Here is a 20810-nt window from a genome sequence, read left to right as displayed (position 1 = left end):
ATGTTCATTTACTATTCATACATGTATGTGGAGGAAACATTTGCACAGGGCACGCTTAAGGCTTAGTGAAATGCAGTACAAGACATTCACTAGCACTTTGGTCTATAATGGAAGTGGTTTTTTCTGGCAGAAAGCAACTTAGCCCCTTGAGCTCCTTGCTTCCTGCTGGGATTCCACCTTGATGAGTGAGTCCAGAGAATATCAGAAGAGGGAAAAATATCTCAGAGAGCTAAGCATGAAATACACTGAAACCTGTAAGAGATGCAGCTCTGTGGAATTGCCTTGTTTTTCTGGGCATTGCAAGTTTTCCACTTTTAACAAGGTACAGCCTTCACATTTCATTCTCTCTCATTTTAATGGAAAACATTTGCATTTTCATTGCCTAATGGGTTTCTGCCTTCCACAGGTTCTAGATTTTGCAAGTTTGTAATTGTAATTACCTAATGAAGCCTTGAGACACAAACCTCACTCATACCTTGAGGTGTTTTTAGAGTATGTTAGGCAGTGCTCCTTTACCTGGGAACAATGATTAGGTAGTCACTTATGGATCAGATGTACTGATCTGACTCTCTCACAGTACTTACAACACTCCATCTGTCTTTATATGGTAGTTATTTGCACACGTGCTTGTTCCCTTGCTAAAGCTAAGAGGAGCTCTCTTGTGCTCATTTGATACTCCTCACAGGGCCTAGGTTAGGGCCCTTCCTTCCCTTCTCTAATTTGATGGATGCCTGTGCAAGTATGAAAAGTGTATTTCAAGCCTACTCGCTGGTATTGGACAAATCCAACTGCCTCAATTTTCAAATGAGGGAATTCCTTCTCAGAAAAGCCCTGTAGTTTGTTCAGACTATCTCTTGGTGGGACACCCATGATCCTGGATTTGAACTCAAGGTTTATACCTTATTTCCAGTGCTTTCATACCCTTCCCCATTCCAACTCTGGACACTGACATCATGCCCCTTGATGAATTGTGACTCTACAGGAGAGACTGTTATTATTGTAGTTGTTAAGTGCCATCAAGTTGTAGGTGACTCATAGCGACCCTATAAACGAAAGTTCTCAACACTTGTGTGACTTTCATCTTTTCTCCAGATTCATAGGGTTTCCAGAAGCAAGCTATTATGGAAGTGAATGCCACTCCTCCTTCCAAGCTTGTTTTAATTGGGGAGCACCGCCAAACACTGTCCACCATGGGTAACCATGAATGCATTTGACATATCAGTGTCACAGTGTTCAGCTTCACAGCAACCACAGGTTACCTCTGCATGGCAGGTGGACACACCAGGGCTATGCGACCTAGAAAACTGTTTGAAAAAAAAACAGTGAAAAACAGGCCTGAGGTCCCTGGATTAGAGTCACCTGTTTTTGGCTTGGTAACATCAGTTTCTCCCCACTAGACCAACTGATCTCTCTCTTTGTTGGTGTTATTGTTGTTAAGTGCCATCAAATCATAGGCAACCCTATGAACAAAAGTCCTCAACACTTGTGTGACTTTCATCCTTTCTCTAGGTTCATAGGATTTCTGGAGGCAAACTATGACAGAAGTGGATGCTACTCCTGCTTCCACAGGACAGACTAGAACTCCCAAATTGTTTGCAAAACTGTAATCTTTACGAGAGCAGACTATTCCCTTTGGAACTGGTGGTGGATTCAAACCACAGACCTTTGGGTTAACAGCCAAAACCCCTTAACCACTGTGCTACCAGGACTCCATTCCCATCTCTGTAGGTGCTTTAATAAACTCATCCAGTTATAATTTCACATCCTGGAGTCTGTGAAGCCTGGAAGAATCTTCCCTAATGTATTCCTTAGAGAAAACCAGCTTTCACTGTGCTACTCTAATAACAATTGCCTAATAATATTCTAAACATTATTAAAGCTGTTCTCAAGCAGATGCAGGTGGGGATTTATCTATGATGAACACCATCTAATCTCCATGTGCAATTAAGTGTACAGTCAGGCTATTTGCATAGGAATAGCAGTCCTGTTAGGTTTTGCATGAATGATAGACGAATGCTGCAGTGTCAGGTTTCCACTGCTGAGAGAGGCAGACATGCAACTGGCATCTTAAAATGTGTGATGTGCTTGACCTGTGTGTTTCAGACAACGCTGTCTTCCTTTCTAGAGTTTTATGCAGTATGCTTGCTTTTTCCCCCTTTTGTTTTGTTTTGTCTTTTATGTGTGTGATGGGCAGGATTTTGTATCTAACGTGTGTATGTTTTTTCCCTTCAGAGCGCTGTTATTGGGCCTGGCATGCAATCATAGCTTGAAGGGGGTTTCTCTTGATCTCAGCAACTGCGAGGTAAGAAAACCTTTAGAGCGTGTGCTGGAATAGATAGATAATAGGCCCCAAATTGTCTTGGGTTTTTTTCCTGGGGAAAAAAAAAATGTGATACTGTTATTCCACCAGGTATAATTGAAGCAGAAAAACATACACAATACAAGTTTCTGATGTGCTGTAGCAGAGAGCACCATTCAGAAAGCACTCAAGTATGTTCTTAATGACTTGGTTTTTTCCCAGACTCAGTGTCTGTTGTCTAAGTCTTTTATGATAAAGCCTTTTTAGAGCTATAAAGCTATAAACTTGCTTCACCATCAGGAGTGTAGCACACACAATTCCTTGCAGAGGGCTTAGGTTTACATTACAAAAGAAAACCCTCATTGATGTCAAGCAGGAACCAATTCATAGTGACCCTCAATTGGGTTTCTGTGGCTGTAAATTGCACAGGAGGAGACTGCCCACTTTCTCCCTCGGAGCTTCTGGTAGAGTGGAACCAGCAGACAGACATGTCTTTTGGGTTAGGAGCCCAACTCCTATGGACTCCGCCATCAGACTTGAACCTGAACTGAGGTTCTTTTCATCCATATTCCTTAGCCCTCACTTTAAGAATGTTTCTAGAACATTCTTAACATTTCCCTCTACTTCCCCTATATCTCTGTCTTTGAGTAGGTCAAACCCAATTTCTTCTAGAGTTCAGCTCCTAGTTTTGCCCTTTCTGGATATGGAAATCTAGTTGAATTACTTGATAGGATAAACCTCAATTTCTACATCTGCAAAATGAAAATAATACTGCTATCTCTATCAGTGGATTGGTACAAGATTTAAAGGAGCCCTTCTTTGAAAACTCCTGTCAAGTTCCTGGGTGGTAGAGATGGTAAAGTGCTTAGCAGCGAGTGAAGATATTGGGGCTTTGAACCCACTCAGAGATGATTTGGAAGGTGTTATGCTTCTGGTAGGTCCCTGCCTTGAAAATCCTACAGAGCAGTTTTCCATGATTTGGGGTTGCCAAGAGTTAGAATAAGCTCAGTGGTGATTAACAACAAAAATAATCATCGACAACTGGTAGCATAAATTAAACACACAAAGATTATTTGCTTATGTTGTTTAGGTATCTAGCTAATCATCTATTTCTAGAATTTATCCCCTTTCTACTATAGCCCTTTATGATCTCCCCATCCCCCTTTTCCTGTCTGGAGCATTTAATCACAGGACATCATGTATGTGGTGACTGGGCCATGGAGTACCTAGCATGTTGATTTAAGTGGTACCTGTTTGCTCTCACACCTCCTTCGTAGCTTTCTGGAGGGCACGATTCGTATGACTTTCTTTTGTTTCCTTTAACTTCTGCTGCCATGCCAGTTACCAAGCCAACACTAAATAGTCAATATGATTAACACTCTCCACATCTGAGAAAGTCTAAAAACTGAAAAGTCTTAAATATTAGTGTATTTTTAGTGTAGAATTTCTTTATAATTTTAAAACTGAAGTGAATGAAAACTGTGCTAGTTTCCTAGTTTTCAAACCAAGAAAAGGATGGCAGTCTCCTCCCATGAGATTTACCTCTGAAAACCCGCCGGAGGTTCAGCTATAGGTTGGATCTGATTTGACTCAATGGCACACAACAGCAACGGTTTCTAACCAGAACAAAACAAGGAAGAAGCTATACCCTGCCTTTCTGGAATTATCCTGTGTTAATCAACAGCCTTTCATTCATAAAGACAGACTATGAAATAGCAATCATGTTCTAATCATATGGCTTAATTGTCTGTTTCCCAGCAATTTAATAAGGTGTATGCTAATAATAAAAACTTTTATGAGAATGGTAAGTAGGAAAAAGGGAAATTGGAAGGCTTAACCTAGCAAAATAAGCAAGCAAAAATAAACAACAGCACTGACCACACATGAAATTGGTATAAATTAACTTCTCTGGTGGTGTACTCTGTAGTGAGTTGTACCATTAACCCAAAGGCTTTTGCTTCTCTGGAAGTTCGAATCCACTAGCAGCTCTGAGGCAGAAAAATGAGCAGCCTCATTCTGTGTTACTTATAACCTTTCAAAACACCACTGGAGTATCAGCTAAAAGTCTGTTTCAAATAGACATGAGTTTGAGATTTTGGCATTTATTATCTTGAATCATTGACTTATCAATGATCTATTTTTGTATTATGTTGATTTTACTTTTTTGTTATACTGATAGTACTTTTTAATTATATTGATTTTACTTGTACTATATTGATTGCCTATCATGACCACTGTTGTCGGTGTTATGTGCTGTCAAGTCACCTGAAGCCATAGCAACCCTATGTATTGTAGCTCTGGATGTTTCCCTGTTCTGAGCCAGTCTCTCTAATTCTGACACACCAACTTCCATTGCCCCAGTTACTGAATCAATCCATCTCATCTGGGATCTTCCTCTCCTGCACTGTCCCTCCACCCTTACATGTATGATGACCTTCTTCACGGACTGGTCTCTCTTGGTCATGTGCCCAAAGTATGTGAGATGGAGCTTCAAAGTCTTAGCCTCCAAGGAGAAACTTGGTTTCACCCTCTCCAAGATAGACCTTTTTGTTTTCAAGACTCTTCTCCAGCACCACAGTTCAAAGGCATGAATTCTCCTTCTGTCATCCTTAGTCATTGTCTACCTTTCACAAGTAATTGTGAAGACCATGGCCTGGGTTAGGTGCACCTTAGTCTCTAGACAGACATCCTTGCTTTTCAGCACTCTAGTGCAATTTATCTGTTGATGTCCTGACTGCCAATGCCAAGAGTGTTGATTGTAGATCCAGGCAAGATATCATTATTAAAAGCCTCAATAATCTCTTCTCCATCTATCATGGTCTTCTTGAAATTGAGCTTCAATCTATATTGAAGACTAAAGTCTTTGACCTTCTGCAGCAAGTGCTTCAAGTCTACAATGATAAAATCTCCATTGTCATTCTATGATCAAAGAAAGCTGCTCTCTATGTATGTGATGATCTGGTCTCCTTACTTCAGATGTAAGGAATGTAAGAAAATATGTGAAGCATAAAGAAACTGAAATAACCCAGCTTGCCAGTTGTTATGTGACAATGAGTTGGAACCAACTCATAACTGACCCTCTAGCAGTTTTTCAGAGGCTATAAATTGCACAGGAGGAGATTGTCCGTCTTTCTTACTTGGAACATCTGGTCGATGTGAACCACCGCCTTTGGATTGGCAACACTACTCCTTACCCACTAAGCCACCAGAGCTCCAGAGTAAAGCCATAATTTAAATATGCTTTCCTGATTCTTAGTCCTTTGTTTTACAGTAGTATTAAGAAGTATGCTTACATGCTTATCTTTCAAATAAGTTAGTGTTGTATGACCAAAGAACACTGTAATACATTGCTCTCTAGCCTATCTTTTAAATGTCTTTATGATCTTGTTGAAAATAAGTTTCAAAGACAGTTCTGTAGGTCAACCATATAAAGTTGCTGTTTTAGAGGGTCAAAAATCGTAGACAACTGGCAGTTTTATTTCATTCAACCTAATAAGTAATAGACTTCTTTCTGAATAACTTTTGAAAATATTTTATTATTTTTTAATATAATATATAAAATTTATATCATTTTATATAATGATTACATTATGTTCTGTTCATATTATTATGTTTTATACAGTTACTTTTTAAGATAATTATTAACGGCAGGAATCCAAATCAAATGATTGCTCCCTGGTGATAACTGGCCATTGTTATTTTGATAGTTCCAACTTCATTTTCTCAATTTGTTTATGAATTATATTATAAATGATACTTCTACAGAGATGAGGAGATCTTAGAATCATTTTAGTGCAGGCACACTGCAGAGATAATGCAGGTTTGGTTCTAGATTCCTGTAATGAGTCTGACAATAATGCCAGTCATACAAATTTTATGGTTTTCCATTGCATATAAATGTTATTTTTATGCTATTTTTTAGTTTACCAAGTGTATGGAAGCATTATGGAAAAAACATGAGATATTGTGAGAATTCACACAATGTGATACAGTGACAAAAATGAATGTGTGTTGTTGGAAAAAATGGCATTGACAGACTTCCCCAATGCAGGGTTGCCACAAAACTTTCAGTTTGTAAAAAACCTCAACCTCTGTGAAGCATGCCTGTACCCTGATTTCTCACCATTCTTCTATAGGGTGGGTTTGTTTGTTGTGTTTTTTTCTTTTTCATAGCCTTTTTTTCTCTACTAGTTTATTTTCAAAAAGCGAATACAAATTTAAACAAATTATTTCAATTTCCCTCACCACCCCCACAACAAATTGTATGATCCAATGATTAGTTCTCCCTCCCCTTGCATATCCTCATCCCTCTGCTTCCAGCCTCCCCAACCCCTCCTGGTTCCTTATACTCCTTCTATAATATTTATCCTTATGGGACTGAGTTCGTTCACTCAGCCTAATGCTCTCGAAGTTAGGTAATAATTTACAAAGTTATTACTCCTGCATGCTGCATAATTATTCCATTGTGTGAATGTACCATAATTTCTCAATCCGTTCATTTGTGGCTGGACATTGAGCTGTTTCCATGTTCTTCTGATGGTAAATAATGCTGCTATGAACATTGGTGTACAAATCTCAGTTTGTGCCTTAGTTCTCATAATCTCAGTATATATTCCAAGTAGTGGAATAGCTGGGTCATATGGAATTTCTATGTTCAGCCTTTTGAGGAAGCACCAAACTGCCTTCCAAAATGGTTGCACCATTTTACAATATCACCAATGATGTATGAGTTCCTTTCTTGCCATATCCTCTCCAGCATCTCTTACTTGCTGCCCTAGTAAACTTTGCCATTCTTACTGGAGTGAGATGGTACCTCATTGTGGTTTTTATTTGCATCTTTCTTATGGCTAGTGATTTGGAGCATTTCTTTATGTTCCTGTTTGCCATTCCAATATCTTCCTCTCTGAAAATTCTTTCCATGTCTTTTGCCTATTTTGTAATTGGGTTATCAGTCTTTTTCTTGTGGAGGCCCAGGAGTATTGTGTAAACTTTTGTTATAACCATTTTGTAGATTAAATCCTAATATTCGTGACTGTTTTTATGAAAGTTAGACTTTACATTCCTGCTCAGAGAAATGAATAAAATCCCAAATGACTTTCCTAAACTGTGATATAGTGACTTGTTGCCTTTATTTCTTAGGGCTAGATGTACAAATGTAACAAGAGACCACTTTGCCCATCTCCTTGTTTAGTTCCCTTCCTGTAAAGATGTTTGGAGCTACAGTGTTTCTATGTGGGAATTTTTAATCTATTCAGCATTAACTTGTTCTTTATTTATTTGGTATTTCTGACTTTATGTACTCAGAATGTTTTTACTAATTTGGAAGTTTAGAATACATATTGCATTTATTCATTTGGAAGTTTAAATTTATATATTTATATATATATATTTCTGTTTTTTGTTTTGTTACTGTAAAAATAACTCATTTTCTCATATATTTATATATATTTCTTTAGCTTTTTACTGTTTTGGAAATTTAAATTTTTGTGTGTGTTATTTCTTTTTGTTTTTTATGCACAGTAAACCTAACTCCCTCTCTACTCCTAGCATAACAGAATCATGATAGACTGTATCTTTTCACTTCCTTTCATGATCAGATAAATATTGTACAATCAATGACTTACTCATTGCAAATACGTTTTATAAGAAACATAAACACAGGTTATACACATGGATTTCACCTGATGTTATGCATAGGAATCAGATCGATTACATCTGTGGAAAAAACCGCTGGAGAAGCTCAATATCAGCTGTGAAAACTAGGCCAGGAACTGATTGTAGAACAGACCATCAACTACTCATATGCCAGTTCAACCTGAAGCTGAGGAAAATTAAACCGAATCCACAGGAGTCAAAATATGACTTTGATTTCATCCCACCTGAATTTCAGAATCATCTCGGGAACAGGTTTGAGGCCTTGAACACTAATAAGCAAAGACCAGATGAGTTGTAGGAGGATATCAAGGATATCATCCAAGAAGAGTGCAAAGACAGGAGAGGAAGAAAAGACCAAAATAGATGTCAGAAGAAACTCTGAAGATTGCACTGGAACGTAGAGAAACCAAAGCACACGGAAGAATTCAAGATGCTAAAGAGCTGAACAGAAGATTCCAAAAGGCAGCACAGAATGACAGAGCAAAATATTACAATGAAATGTGCAAGGAGCTAGAGTCAGAAAATCAAAAGGGCCAAACTCGCTCAGCATTTCTTAAGCTCAAGGAACTAAAGAACAAATTCAAAGCTAGAGTTGCTACAATCAAGGATAATTTAGGCAGAATATTAATTGATCCAGGAGGTATTAAAAGAAGATGGAAGGAATATACTGAGTCATTGTATTGAAAGAAATTGGCAGATACAGAAGAATTTAATGAAACAACATATGAGCAAGAGCCTATGGTGATAAAGGAAGAAGTTCAAGCTACTTTGAAGGAAATAGCAAAAAATAAGGCCCCGGGAATTGATGGTATACCAGTTGACATATTTCAGCTAACAGATGCTGCCCTGGATGTGCTCACCAAGTTGTGTCAAGAAATCTGGAGAACAACCACTTGGCCAACTGACTGGAAGAGATCTATATTTGTTCCCATTCCAAAGAAGGGTGACCCAACTGAATGTGGAAACTACAGAACAATCTCATTGATTTCACATGCAAGCAAGATTCTACTGAAGATTATCCAAAAAAGACTGGAACAGCACATCAGCAGAGAACTGCCAGAAGTCCAGGCTGGGTTTAGAAGGGGTCGTAGTACTAGGGATAATGTAGCTGATGTTAGATGGATCTTAGCTGAAAGCAGGGAATACCAGAAGAATGGCTTTCTGTGTTTCATTGATTATGCAAAGGGATTTGACTGTGTGGATCATAACAAACTGTGGCTGACTCTGAGAAGAATGAGAATGCCAGAACATTTAATTGTGCTAATGCGAAACCTATACTTGGATCAAGAGGCAGTCATCAGAACAGAACAGGGCAACACCGCATGGTTCAAAATTGGGAAGGGTGTACGCCAGGGATGCATCCTGTCTCCATACCTTTGCAACAAGTATGCAGAGCAGATTATCCGATAGGCTGGGTTCTATGAGGAGAAGTGTGGCGTCAGGATTGGTGGAAGATCTGTTAACAATCTGCGCTATGTAGATGACACAACCCTGCTTTGCTGAAACTGAGGAGGACCTCATGCACTTGCTGCAGAGAGTCAAGGACTGCAGCCTTCAGTATGGACTGAGGCTCAATGTCAAGAATACAAAGATTCTCACCACTGGACCAATTGGTAGCATCAGGATGGATTCTGAAGAGATTGAGATTGTTCACAGCTTCAGTTTGCTCGGCTCCATGGTCAACACTCTTGACACCAGCAGCCAGGAAATAAAAAAATGTATTGCAATGGGAACGTCTGCTGTTAGGGACCTCTCTAAAGTACTCAAGAGCAACGGTGTCTCTCTGCAGACTAAGGTGTGCCTGATATAGGCCATGGTCTTTGCAATCACTTGTTATGCATCAGAGAGTTGGACAATGACTGGGGAGGATAGAAGGAGAATTGATGCCTTTGAGCTGTGGTGCTGGAGAAGAGTATTGAATGTACCCTGGACTGCCAAGAAAACAAACAGATTTATCCTGGAGAGGGTTAAACCAGGCTATTCCATGGAGGATTCTGGGGCTTCGTCTGACATACTTTGGACATGTTGTAAGGAGAGAAAGGTCCTTGGAGAGGCACATCATGCTTGGGAGGGTGGGGGGACAGCGCAGGAGGGGAAGGCCCTCTATGAGGTGGATTGGTTCAGTAACTGGGGTAATTGGGATGGGTGTGTCAGAGGCAATGCGATTGGCACAGGATAGAGCAGGGTTTAGGTCTGTCGTACATAGGGTCGCTATGAGTCGCAAACGACTCGAGCACACATAACAACAACAACAACGTCTAAAATGTGGTGAGGAATGAAACTTCTTTTTGACTCCATAATCATTCATCTTGGGAAGTGATTTCAACTGAGAATACTTTCTTAGGATGAAGACCAAGTATTTGAAGCAAAGAGCTGAATCAGTTTGCTCCTGCATTGTCTGATGTGGACTCTCAAATATTTAGAGTTCTGCATCACACAGATGCCCCTTTAATACAATAGCTGACTAGGCCATGAAGTCTTTTTATATTAATAAGAAAGTTAATCATTTTAACATAAATATAAAAGAGTCCAAATACTGTATGGAATTCTTGATTCAAACCACATTATAGCTTCCTTTTCTATTTATTCCCACCTTCTTGGTTAGTTGGTCTTGTAGTTCTCAGAGCAAGAGTCCGAGTGGGGTGTGGGTGGGTAGATGTATTTGCCTCTGAAAGATGCATTTTCTACTCCTTAACTAGAATCAGGGAGGAGATTTAAACTTCTATTAAAGAAAGTTCTATAGGCATTTTCCTTTTGTACAGTTTACTGCCTCTGATAATCTGCTGGAAGATCAGCTAGGAATTGAATTCGAGTACTTTTAATTTTTCCTACAATATAAATATCATTGTTATTTCGAAATGTAAACCCAAATTTTTGCTCTCATCTTCAAGGATTGATTTAATTACTGAAACTCTGCCTTACAGCTACAGGTGGACTTCCACATTTACAAAACAAAACAAACTTGCTTTCTTTTAGGTGTTTTCACTGCTATTATGATATCATGTAATTTCTTTTCTCCTGGCCTTTTTTACTTCAGGAAAGGAGTAATGTACTTGCTGTAAGAAAATTATTCTGAGTAGTCCTTTGAGTTATAAAAGAATGCCCTAGTCAACAGTGGACTCTTCAGAATAAAAAATAAATCCCCTTTGAGACCTGGCTTAGCCACCAGGCTTATCAAGTGACTTCTTTCAGCCTTTGTTTTTCACCTGTTGGTTGAGGTGATAATCGTTTTCGGTGACTGAATTTGACACATGGTTGAGCCCAGCATATGTAAGCCATTATCTTGGGAAGAAGAGAATTTCTATAGAGAAATCATGTTTTGAATGTTGGTGTTGCCTTTCTAAGAATTTTTACATGGACCCTATGAATATTCTGTCAGTACTAAAACAACTTTTGGAATTGCCTTCAAAGCACTTCATATTACTTAAGAAAAAGAAGTCTTTTGAGTTTATAGTCACACCTCGCTATTAAGGAAGGGACTTTTTTTTTTTAATTGTTCCATTGTAAGGTGCTTTGGTGACAAGGAGAAAAAAGAAAAACAGAGATATTTAGTGAGTAAGACAATACAGCAAAAAAAATTAGTGCTGATTGCTCTTTATTTCTACTTATATGTTGTTGTTGTGTGTCAAGTCAGAACCAGCTCAGAGCTCACCCTCCAGTGAGTTTTCAGAGGCAGTAATTAGCACTAAAATTGCACTAGAGGAGATGGCCCACCTGTCTCCTGTGGAGTAGCTGGGATTGTAGCACAGCTACAGTCATTTATTTGTCAACTTTTGAGATAATCCTATTTAATGTGATAGCCATTCAGTAAGGGGGTAAATTTGCTGTCTGTGCAGTAAACTTTATTGTTTCTCCTGCTCACATCTCTCTCCTGTAAGATCTGGTTGTGGAATAAAAAGCTGAACATGTTTTCCATAACAAGCTGCATGATACATGCAGATATTTATACCTTGAAAACAACTGTTCTATACCTCTTTCTTAGATTCTTAATTTCTTTTAGGATTCACCTTGCCTGTTATTGGGCCCTTTGGACTAGAAGTTGCCCAACCGTTTTCTGTCCTTAGAGAAACCTAGACTGCACTTGAATGTCAAAGTTTCCCAGCATAAAAATTAATTTTTCAAAATAAAAATCTGCAGCCCTACAGAAAAAAAATGTAGACCATCTAGAGTTACATATTTTAAAACTTTAATTTGAGCCCAGCTTTTTAAAAAAGCAAATGTACTTAAAGGGGGAATATAAATTGTTGACATTTCTGTCCAAGCATATTTCATTGATGCTTTTCTCCTGAATTGTGAGTTCACAATTCACTGTTAGATTTTAACTGTTCACTTAGAAATGTGAATAATAAAGGGAATATCCTGCCTACTCTGAGAAGATGCTACTCCTTTGAAATTAATGTTATTTTAATTTTAACACTTGAAACATTATTCAGTCACATTTGCTCCTCTTTGATCTTCCTTTCTTTTTAATAATGCTAGTGTGTGGGATTCAGATGAAGGTAATTTAAAAACCAGTTTTATATGCACATAGGCAGACCCAGCCTCTAATTATGCAAATTTACTTAAAAGGATTTTCATTTACAGTAATGGAAAAGCTTTTACTGTTTGGGGGGAAAGCCTTATCTTTGGGGGACTTTTAGGCATCTAGTAAGTTTTTAATTCCATCTGATGTTCTGTGTAACAAAAGTCAGGTATGTTCTTAATGTAGATATTTTGGATTTTGGATTGGGAACAAATTTTAGTTGACTATCTTTTTGTTGCCACTTATATTGTGTATTAACGGAAACTTCTCAGATTTTGCTTTACTTACTGCTGATAATTCTTTTGTGTTTTGTTTTTTTTTTCTCCTTGGGCTTGCCTTAGCTTGGCCATTGTGTAAGTACTTTGCCTACACATTTCAGCTTTTTAATTGATGAATCCTAAATTGGGATATATTGGCATATTTGATTACTTTTTAAGAATTGACAAATGTCTGAGTCTTCTGTGTATGTGCAACAAATTTATCAATCAAGAGCATATATAAAATGAAATTGAACGTTTACATGTCACCTCTGTTTTCCGTTTTCAAAAAATCAGGTATGCTTGCTTTACAATGGTAGAAAGTAGGGCTTTTCTTCTAGAAATTATTTTCCTCAACAGAGAAGTCAAAGCCAGCAAGTAATGAAATTTTAAAACTTCATGTACTTATTTTTATTTTCTCAAAAGCCTTTCCCTTTCCTGCTCTGAAAACTAAGTCATAATTTTCTGTAGTTTTTGTTCAAGTTATTTCTTAACTGTAATTGTGGCATAATCTACACATGCCATCATCTCTTGAAGAATTAACAGGCTGTGATGTGACCTGGAGCAGGGTTTCTCAGCTATTAGGTGAAGAACTAATTTTTTTTTCCAATTGCTTATTTCAATTTCCAAACCATTTTAAGTCAGCAGTTTTCTAAAATACAATGTAAATGAGTGACTAGGAAGAAAATTCAAAGACATGGAAAATACAAGCCTCTGATTTTTATTATTATATCCATCAGACCTAAAATGATTCTACAGTAGAAGAAGACTTTCAGCAAGATGGATCAACAAAGTGACCCTCTCACTGGGCTTAAGCATATTAGTCATGAGGAGAATGGCACAGGATAGGGCAAGGTTCAGATGCATTATTCATAGAATCGCTGTGAGTCAGAGTTGATTTGGCAACAGCAAACAACAAAAATATCAACAAAGTTCTTAAAATTCTTCCAGTCAATTTTTGTGTTTATTTCCTCTCAAAGTGGTTTCAGGATATTTGCAGGCAAGCACCAGCCTGTGAAGTACACTTTGCAGGGTCTGCCCTGCACTTGGCAAGGTCTAGGTACAAAGTAATGGACTGAGTTTGTGGGGTGTTTGGCTCAGTGGAAGGCTCATGAGAAAACAGCAGAATGCACTGAAGTTAGCCTGGTTCTCACTCATGGCAGAAGCTCCATGCAGCTTACAGCCTTAGCTTAGAGACCCTTCAGCTGTGAACTTGTTCTTGGTTGCCCTCAACAAGGTAGAACAGCCGCACTGGGCTTACCTTAGCACCTCAGAATAATCCATTGCCCTCCTGAAAAGTAGGAAAGGCCAAACTTGAATCACAGTGATTAGAATACACCTGAATAAAGAAAGGACAATTCTGAAAGTCTGTGTAAAATTCCATTTAACATACAAGTTACCAGAGAAGTTGACAGATCAAGGCTTAGGGTCCCATTAAAATATTCCCTCTGAAACAGTGAAATAAAGATTCTCCAAAAACATACATCAAGCCAAGTAGGAAGTAGCACTTTGTTTTATACATTTAAAATAAATTTAAGAGATTTATGTAAATTTTTGTTTTCCTGAAGATAAGCTCCTCCATAATTAATTGGCACAGTTGGGTTTCTAATAAGTGACACTTTTCCTTTATTAGATAGTAGGCTTACTCTCTGGCTCAACTTTCAATAGATTAGCCAGTAAGGTGGACACCAGGGAGGCACTTACTCCTTAGAACAATATTAAATCCAAAGAGCCATGTATGCTCATAGATAAAGCTGAGAAAGCAGGAAGGGACATGACAGAAGCACAAATAGAAATGGGAAACTCAGCAGACCTAAAAAAGAAGTGAGGATTACAGTCACTATCATAAAATAAAATGCATATGAATTATTGAATGGAAAACCAATTTGCTTTGTAAACTTTTACCCAAGCCATGCACACATACACACAATTTAGTAAACTGATGGAAATCTCCTTACCTGCAGGGGGAATAGAATAATCTTTACTCATCTCTGTAGTATTTACATATTTGCTTTAGATTTCACAGGAGAAGATAAAAGGTATTGATTTTATAGGTTACCTTTGTCTTTGGAATAAGGCAATAAGAAGAGAATAATAATATGCTCTTAATTTTGGTAAATAATAATAGTAATAATAATATTTTAGACATATTCAACATTATTTTCTTCTGTTCCTTGAGTTTATATGAATCTTTTGCGTAGCTTCTTGCTACTGTTGATATTCATAATAAGTGTTATTGATTGATGTATGGCTTAAGAGATGGAAAGTCATACCTTCATATCCCCAAAGATTAATAAAACAGAGTTTCAAGTGTACAAAGGGAGTCATTAGATTTCCAAAAGTCAGAAATTAAGAAAGTTCTTAGGAATTGACAACCAGCGTCCTGTCAGTGATAGACATGGACAGTCTCTGCTTTCTTGCTCTATTTCTTTTACAAACAATTCCTGCATTTAATAATGGGTAATGTGGGATGGGAAAGAGTTTCACTGACTAGTGAGTGATTGATTCTTTGCAATTGGTAATATCTTTTTAAAAAAAAAAACAAAAACAAAAAAACAAACAACAAACCCTATATAAGTTTTCACTTTTTCTTGGGTACTAAAGAAACTTTTGAGACTCCCAACTTTTTTACTTTTGTTACACCTGCAGCAGGTGACAACTTGATCTTGTTTGATCTGTTTTTCTAGCTGAGATCAGGAGGTGCACAGGTCTTAGAAGGCTGCATTGCTGAAATCCACAACATCACCAGCTTGGATATCTCTGACAATGGTAAGTCTGAAATCAGAAAGAAAAGAAATGGGAATAGTATTTGAAGTACGTTAGTAAAGAGTGAAAATAATCTTTTAGCCCTAAGGAGCCAACTAATTGACAGAAACCTGCAATCAATTCTTGACTAATAGGACTTTTAATTTAACAGCAGTTTATTTATGCAATAAATGTGCTAAGTTCTTATTAACTGGCGTTTGTGGCCAATTATGCAGGACCTATATAGCAAAATAGGAGTACTTGACAGCCAAGTGAAGAGCTTTACTGCTAAGGAAATGGTGTCAAGTGCAGGTCCACTCAGAATCACCTAAGGAAAAAAACCTGCTAATCTTTCAACAAGATGCCATTAAAAACCATCTAGAGTGGAGGTCTACTGAAATGTGTGTGGTTTCCAGGATTGCGATCAACCTCACAACAACTGATTATGACGTAAAATAATTCAGTCCTCCCCCAAAAAAATCATTAATGTGTTGAAAAATTAAATATCTAAGTCCAACCTCTTTCACTCTTTGTAGTAATCAAGTCCTGTCTTTATTTATGCTGAAGCTTATTTATTTCATTAGCTTCATTTCTGCTGGTGGTAATAGCATGCTAGCATGAACTTTACATTTGCACAGACAACTTTTTAACTAGGCAGCTGACTATGAGTGGTGAGTTTGAATCTTCTTTCAGAATGAAGAGTAGAAAATGAAGCTTTCCACCTCTCTCCCTTCCGATTTCGTAGGGACTTTATTTTGCCACTAATTGTGTAAGAGATTGAGGTAGATCTCTTAGAGACTGGGTTTCTTTCTTAGTAATAGAAAATGAAAAGAGAATAGAAAAGTTCTTTTCATAAATATAAAAGCTAGGAATCCCTAGGTTCCCCATGATAATACAGTTATCCAGTTGCATTTAACCTTTGCTTAAATGTGTCACAGCTGAGAATTTGTTTGCACACCTGAGTTTTTATTCTTTGTGTCATTCCTTACAGGTTTAGAATCTGATCTCTCTACCTTAATAGTGTGGCTCAGTAAAAACAGATCAATACAACACCTGGCATTAGGCAAAAATTTTAATAATATGAAATCCAAGTAAGACTTTTGCATTTTTCTTAATATGACAATGATGAAAATAACCAGCCTCCTGAAAGCTTTTGATTTGACTCCACTGTCCACATCTTTAAAATTTCTTTAGAAATCTGACTCCTGTATTGGATAACTTAGTACAGATGATTCAAGATGAAGAATCAGTGAGTATCATTTAAAATTTTTATTTTTATTATTATACTAGTTTATTTACAAAATTTGAATACATTGTTTTTCCAACCATATTTTTCCTATTTCCCTCACCCCCTAACCATCATTTAAGGCTTTTTTTTAGTAAATCATTTTTTCATTTAAGACTTTGGCTGAAAATATTTTGTTACCATTATTACTTATTTTCTTCAAGATAATGTTGATGTGCCTCCACATAATCTATGTATATTTAGGTATTATTACTTTTTAAGTAAAAAGGAACAAACAGCAATGTTTTAGTACATTTATAGAATTCATTTATAATTTACTTATTCTTCATTTTATCCCACTTATCTCCAATTAAAGGAAAATTGTACTTAATAGAAATAAGTGAAAATTTACTCCTAAGCTCATCTTTTAATGAACCTTACTATTTTCTAACTCTGGATAATTCTGTAATCTGCAGGCATGAATTTTTACAATTTAGTTAACTTTATGACCTTCTATCATGCTGAGAAACATCATTTTGCTAATTTGAATTTCATCTGGTAATTACGCAGAATTAAAAGAGGCTAAAAAAGTTCCTCATCTTAAAATATTTTTGTGCTCTGATAATCCTTTGTAATATTTTTACTCACTTAAATTGCTTCTGACCTAGACTTGGTTCAGGGTAAAGGCATTTCATTTCAGATTGCATCCTGTTTTGAAACTTCAAAATGCATTTGCCCTTGAAAATGTGGGATGCTACATTGAAAATATGTTATAATTTCTTCATTTGAACTCCTGGGATAATAGCAAATTCTATTACAATTGTTAGCAACCTTTCTTGGAAAGCTATCAAAAGAACTGAGAAGGATGGTAATTGGATTAAAAAAAAATTCCATATTTTCCCCCACGTTGTTTTTGGGGTTTCTGAAATGGAGTGCAAGGTCCCTGGGAGGTTAAGGAGGCAGAATTTATGCTTGGAGCTGTGGTGCCCTCGAGGTAGGAAGCTGAGCTGTAATCCCAAAGGTATAAGGTTTAAACCCACCAGCTGCTCCACAGGAGAAGAATGAGCAGTCTCCTTCCATGCAATTTACTGCCTCTGAAAACTCACTGGAATGTCAGTTATGAGTTGGTTCCAGATCGCCAACACACAAGAGCAACAATAACTACAATCAGTGGAGTGATTGATAGTTCAAAAGCACTCAGTGTTACCACAGAAGAGCGGCAGTCTGCTTCCATAAGGATGAGAACCAAGAAAATCCCATACTGCATTTCTATTATATAATTCATAGTTACCATGAGTTAGCATTGATGCAGTAATGAATCGTGTTTTGGAGTTTCATTTTTGGGTTTTTTCCCTACTCCTTTTTTGTCTTTGTTTCTGAAATGGAAGAGAAAATTCTGTGCTTATGTCGCTACATTTTATATACATAGTAATTTCCAGGAATTATTTTGAGTAATTATTTCATTAATTTAGGACCTTATCTTTGTTCTACTTTCTCATAAATGCCACATTTTATTACTCTTAAGCTGGATTGTTAGAATTGAAGGTATAATTAGAATGTAATTTATACCTTTTTTTTTCAGAATTTATGATGTTTGTTTTACTTATTAAATTTGACTCTATGCTGGTCTGTTTTGTTTGAGTTTCTGATCTCACAAGATTGGCTCAAGCTTGAAAAGATTGGAAAAGCTAATATCAAGGAATCTTATTTAATATTCAGATTCAGATACTTTTCTCGGTACATATTTTAGGAAAGTAGTTTTATTAATTTAGTGTTTAACTTACTACGTGAGGCTCTTCAAACTCTGTTTCTATGATTTTGAAAGTCGCCCACTTAAAAGATAATCTTGATATTTAAAACATGTCTAAAAACATATTTGGGGAAGATGAAGTTTGCTGTGTAAATGAGATTTCTGCTAAGTTCCAAGTTTTAATAGTGTGTTGCTAATAGTACTATGTCGTGAAAAGCTTTTTATATTCTTGTCGTTAAAAAATAAGTGACGATTTTTTTGAAAAGCAATTTTTTTCTCTCTCTCTACTTCTGAATCAGTAATGTAAAAAACAATTTAAAATGACTAGGTGTTAAGTCGTATAGTGACAAAAATTCTACCATTAACTGGCACAATTGGGTCAATTTTCATTTAGAAGTTAGGGGTTTACATATATAATAGTTACATCTTTTGGTTTTGATTCCAATGTTGTTTATAGAGTTTGGTTTTTTTTTCTTTCTTTGACAACTCCTGAAATACTTTAATTGCCCAGTGTAGCATATTCTTTGTGTATGGAAAATCTATATGCCTGTTGGGCTCAGGTGACTTCCTCAACTGTAGTCAGAAGTTGGCAGGCTTCTGTGCCCAGAGTGGTGAGATGGTAGCAGGGTTCCTGATGACAGGAAAACTTGTTTGGAAGTTTTACATGTAAAGCTTTGTTGTAACCAGCAGGACAGACGGAATGCGGCTCTTTTGGAAGTGCTTTTAGGAAAGAGATCCTCAGCTAAAGCATGTTCGGGTATGAGAGGAGATGGTGAGATTTCAAATAGTAACATTCAAAGGAAGTGCAATAATTCAAGAAAGGATGACCTTATAAATATGCATGCTGTTCAGACTGTTCTACTCATGTTAATGACCCTGCCTATTATTTTTAAGTGTTAACTGGGGTGTATTAGAATTTGAATATGGTACTAGAATTGTGACTCGCTAGCTTGTAGAGTTGGCAGTGTGCCAGAATGAAGAAGCAGCTGTAATATATTATTTTTGGAGTAGTTGAAGAGTGATTTCTTAAAATGATGAAAGATGTGATTACAGCTTTTTATTAAAGCAGCATTGCACTTATTTAACTATACTGTTTCCCAGGCAGGAAGTATATTTTTGTTAAATTTGTAAGATGTTCCTCAAGTCTAAGAAAGATCTCTAAAAAAATTGAAAGCAGCATCACAAAACTAATCTGAATGTAAACATACCTAGGATTTTCCTTTTTTTTGCTAAGGTTTTTAACATTTGAATGTTGTTTAACTTTTTAAAAATTTGCTTCCTAATTAATACTAATATTACTTTATTATTGTTAGGAAAATATAAGTAACACACCTACCCATTCATCAGTGTTCACTTGGACATTATAGTGGAACCAATGATAATCAATCATGTGCAATCATCACCAACATCCATTGCCATATATTTCTATAAACTGTATTAAGATGAGAAAACTTTATAAAATTTGGACTATATCACTTAATAGAAATATAACGTGATGCTCCTTTGTTGATATCAGAGTCTTAAAACTATCAGCTCTCTCAGCCTGTCTTCTGTGGCCTTTGGATAGAAGTGCCTTTCTTAGGGTGTTGCTTTAAAAGTCTGTGTTCAGTGACTGAGTGGACACAGATAGTACTCCTGCTGTGTTTGAGTGCCTTGTGTAGACTGTCTTCAGAGCTCTAATCTAAAGGGCTAGCAGGGAGCCTTGCCAAAGACGACCTTACAAGCTACTTCTAGTATCCACTGCTTGTGGTACTGGAACTGCTTATGAAATAAGTATATAGAATTGTTGAATGTGACGAGACCTGATACAGACCACCTAAGGCTAACCCAGAAAATGTCTAAAAACCCCTGGGGAAAATGGGAATCTGACTTTTAGACATGGCTTTGAGTCTAAAAAAATCTCACCCACTTAATTCAGTTATGTTTAAGTCGATCATTTTAAATTCAAATATCTACAGAACCACGAAGGCAGTATAAACATAAAGTGAGCTTTCTATGAGGCAATAGGAAATATTACTATTGTCTTTCTTTTTTATGCAAATACTGTGCGAGCAGAAGCAAAACAAAAAAGCTAACCCACCCATTGCAGTTGAGTTGATACTGACTCATAGTGACCCTACAGCATTAGTAGAGCAGCCTCAAAGGGCTTCCAAGCTTGTAAGTCTTTTCTATGGAAGCCTACTGCCACATCTTTTCCCCATGGAACAGTTGATTGACTTTAATTTTTACCATCTGATTAGTGGCCAAGAGCATTAACCATTGTGCCAAGAAGACTCCTTGCCTTGCCTGCATCCATTGGTTTTTAATCTTTAACTGAAATGGATAGTGAGTGAGATTGGTTTGAATTTACCATTGAG

The 20810-nt window shown here is 36.9% G+C and overlaps 1 protein-coding gene across 2 annotated transcripts in view; it reads left to right on the top strand.

Moving 5' to 3' along the window:
- Positions 1-20810, top strand: part of LRRC16A (leucine rich repeat containing 16A) — a 495675-nt gene that overhangs the window by 303930 nt on the left and 170935 nt on the right. For both annotated transcript variants that reach the window (XM_006888644.1, XM_006888643.1), the window contains exons 17-20: positions 2233-2302; positions 15421-15502; positions 16470-16569; positions 16673-16727. In XM_006888644.1, coding sequence (XP_006888706.1) covers positions 2233-2302; positions 15421-15502; positions 16470-16569; positions 16673-16727 — 307 coding nt within the window. The remainder of the gene's footprint in view (positions 1-2232; positions 2303-15420; positions 15503-16469; positions 16570-16672; positions 16728-20810) is intronic.

This window comes from Elephantulus edwardii, unplaced genomic scaffold (assembly GCF_000299155.1).
Source record: "Elephantulus edwardii isolate Elephantulus edwardi_28Jun2011 unplaced genomic scaffold, EleEdw1.0 scaffold00070, whole genome shotgun sequence".
NCBI classification, from domain to species: domain Eukaryota; kingdom Metazoa; phylum Chordata; class Mammalia; order Macroscelidea; family Macroscelididae; genus Elephantulus; species Elephantulus edwardii.
Note: the sequence above shows the minus strand (reverse complement) of the source record. Positions and strands in the feature narration are given on the sequence as shown.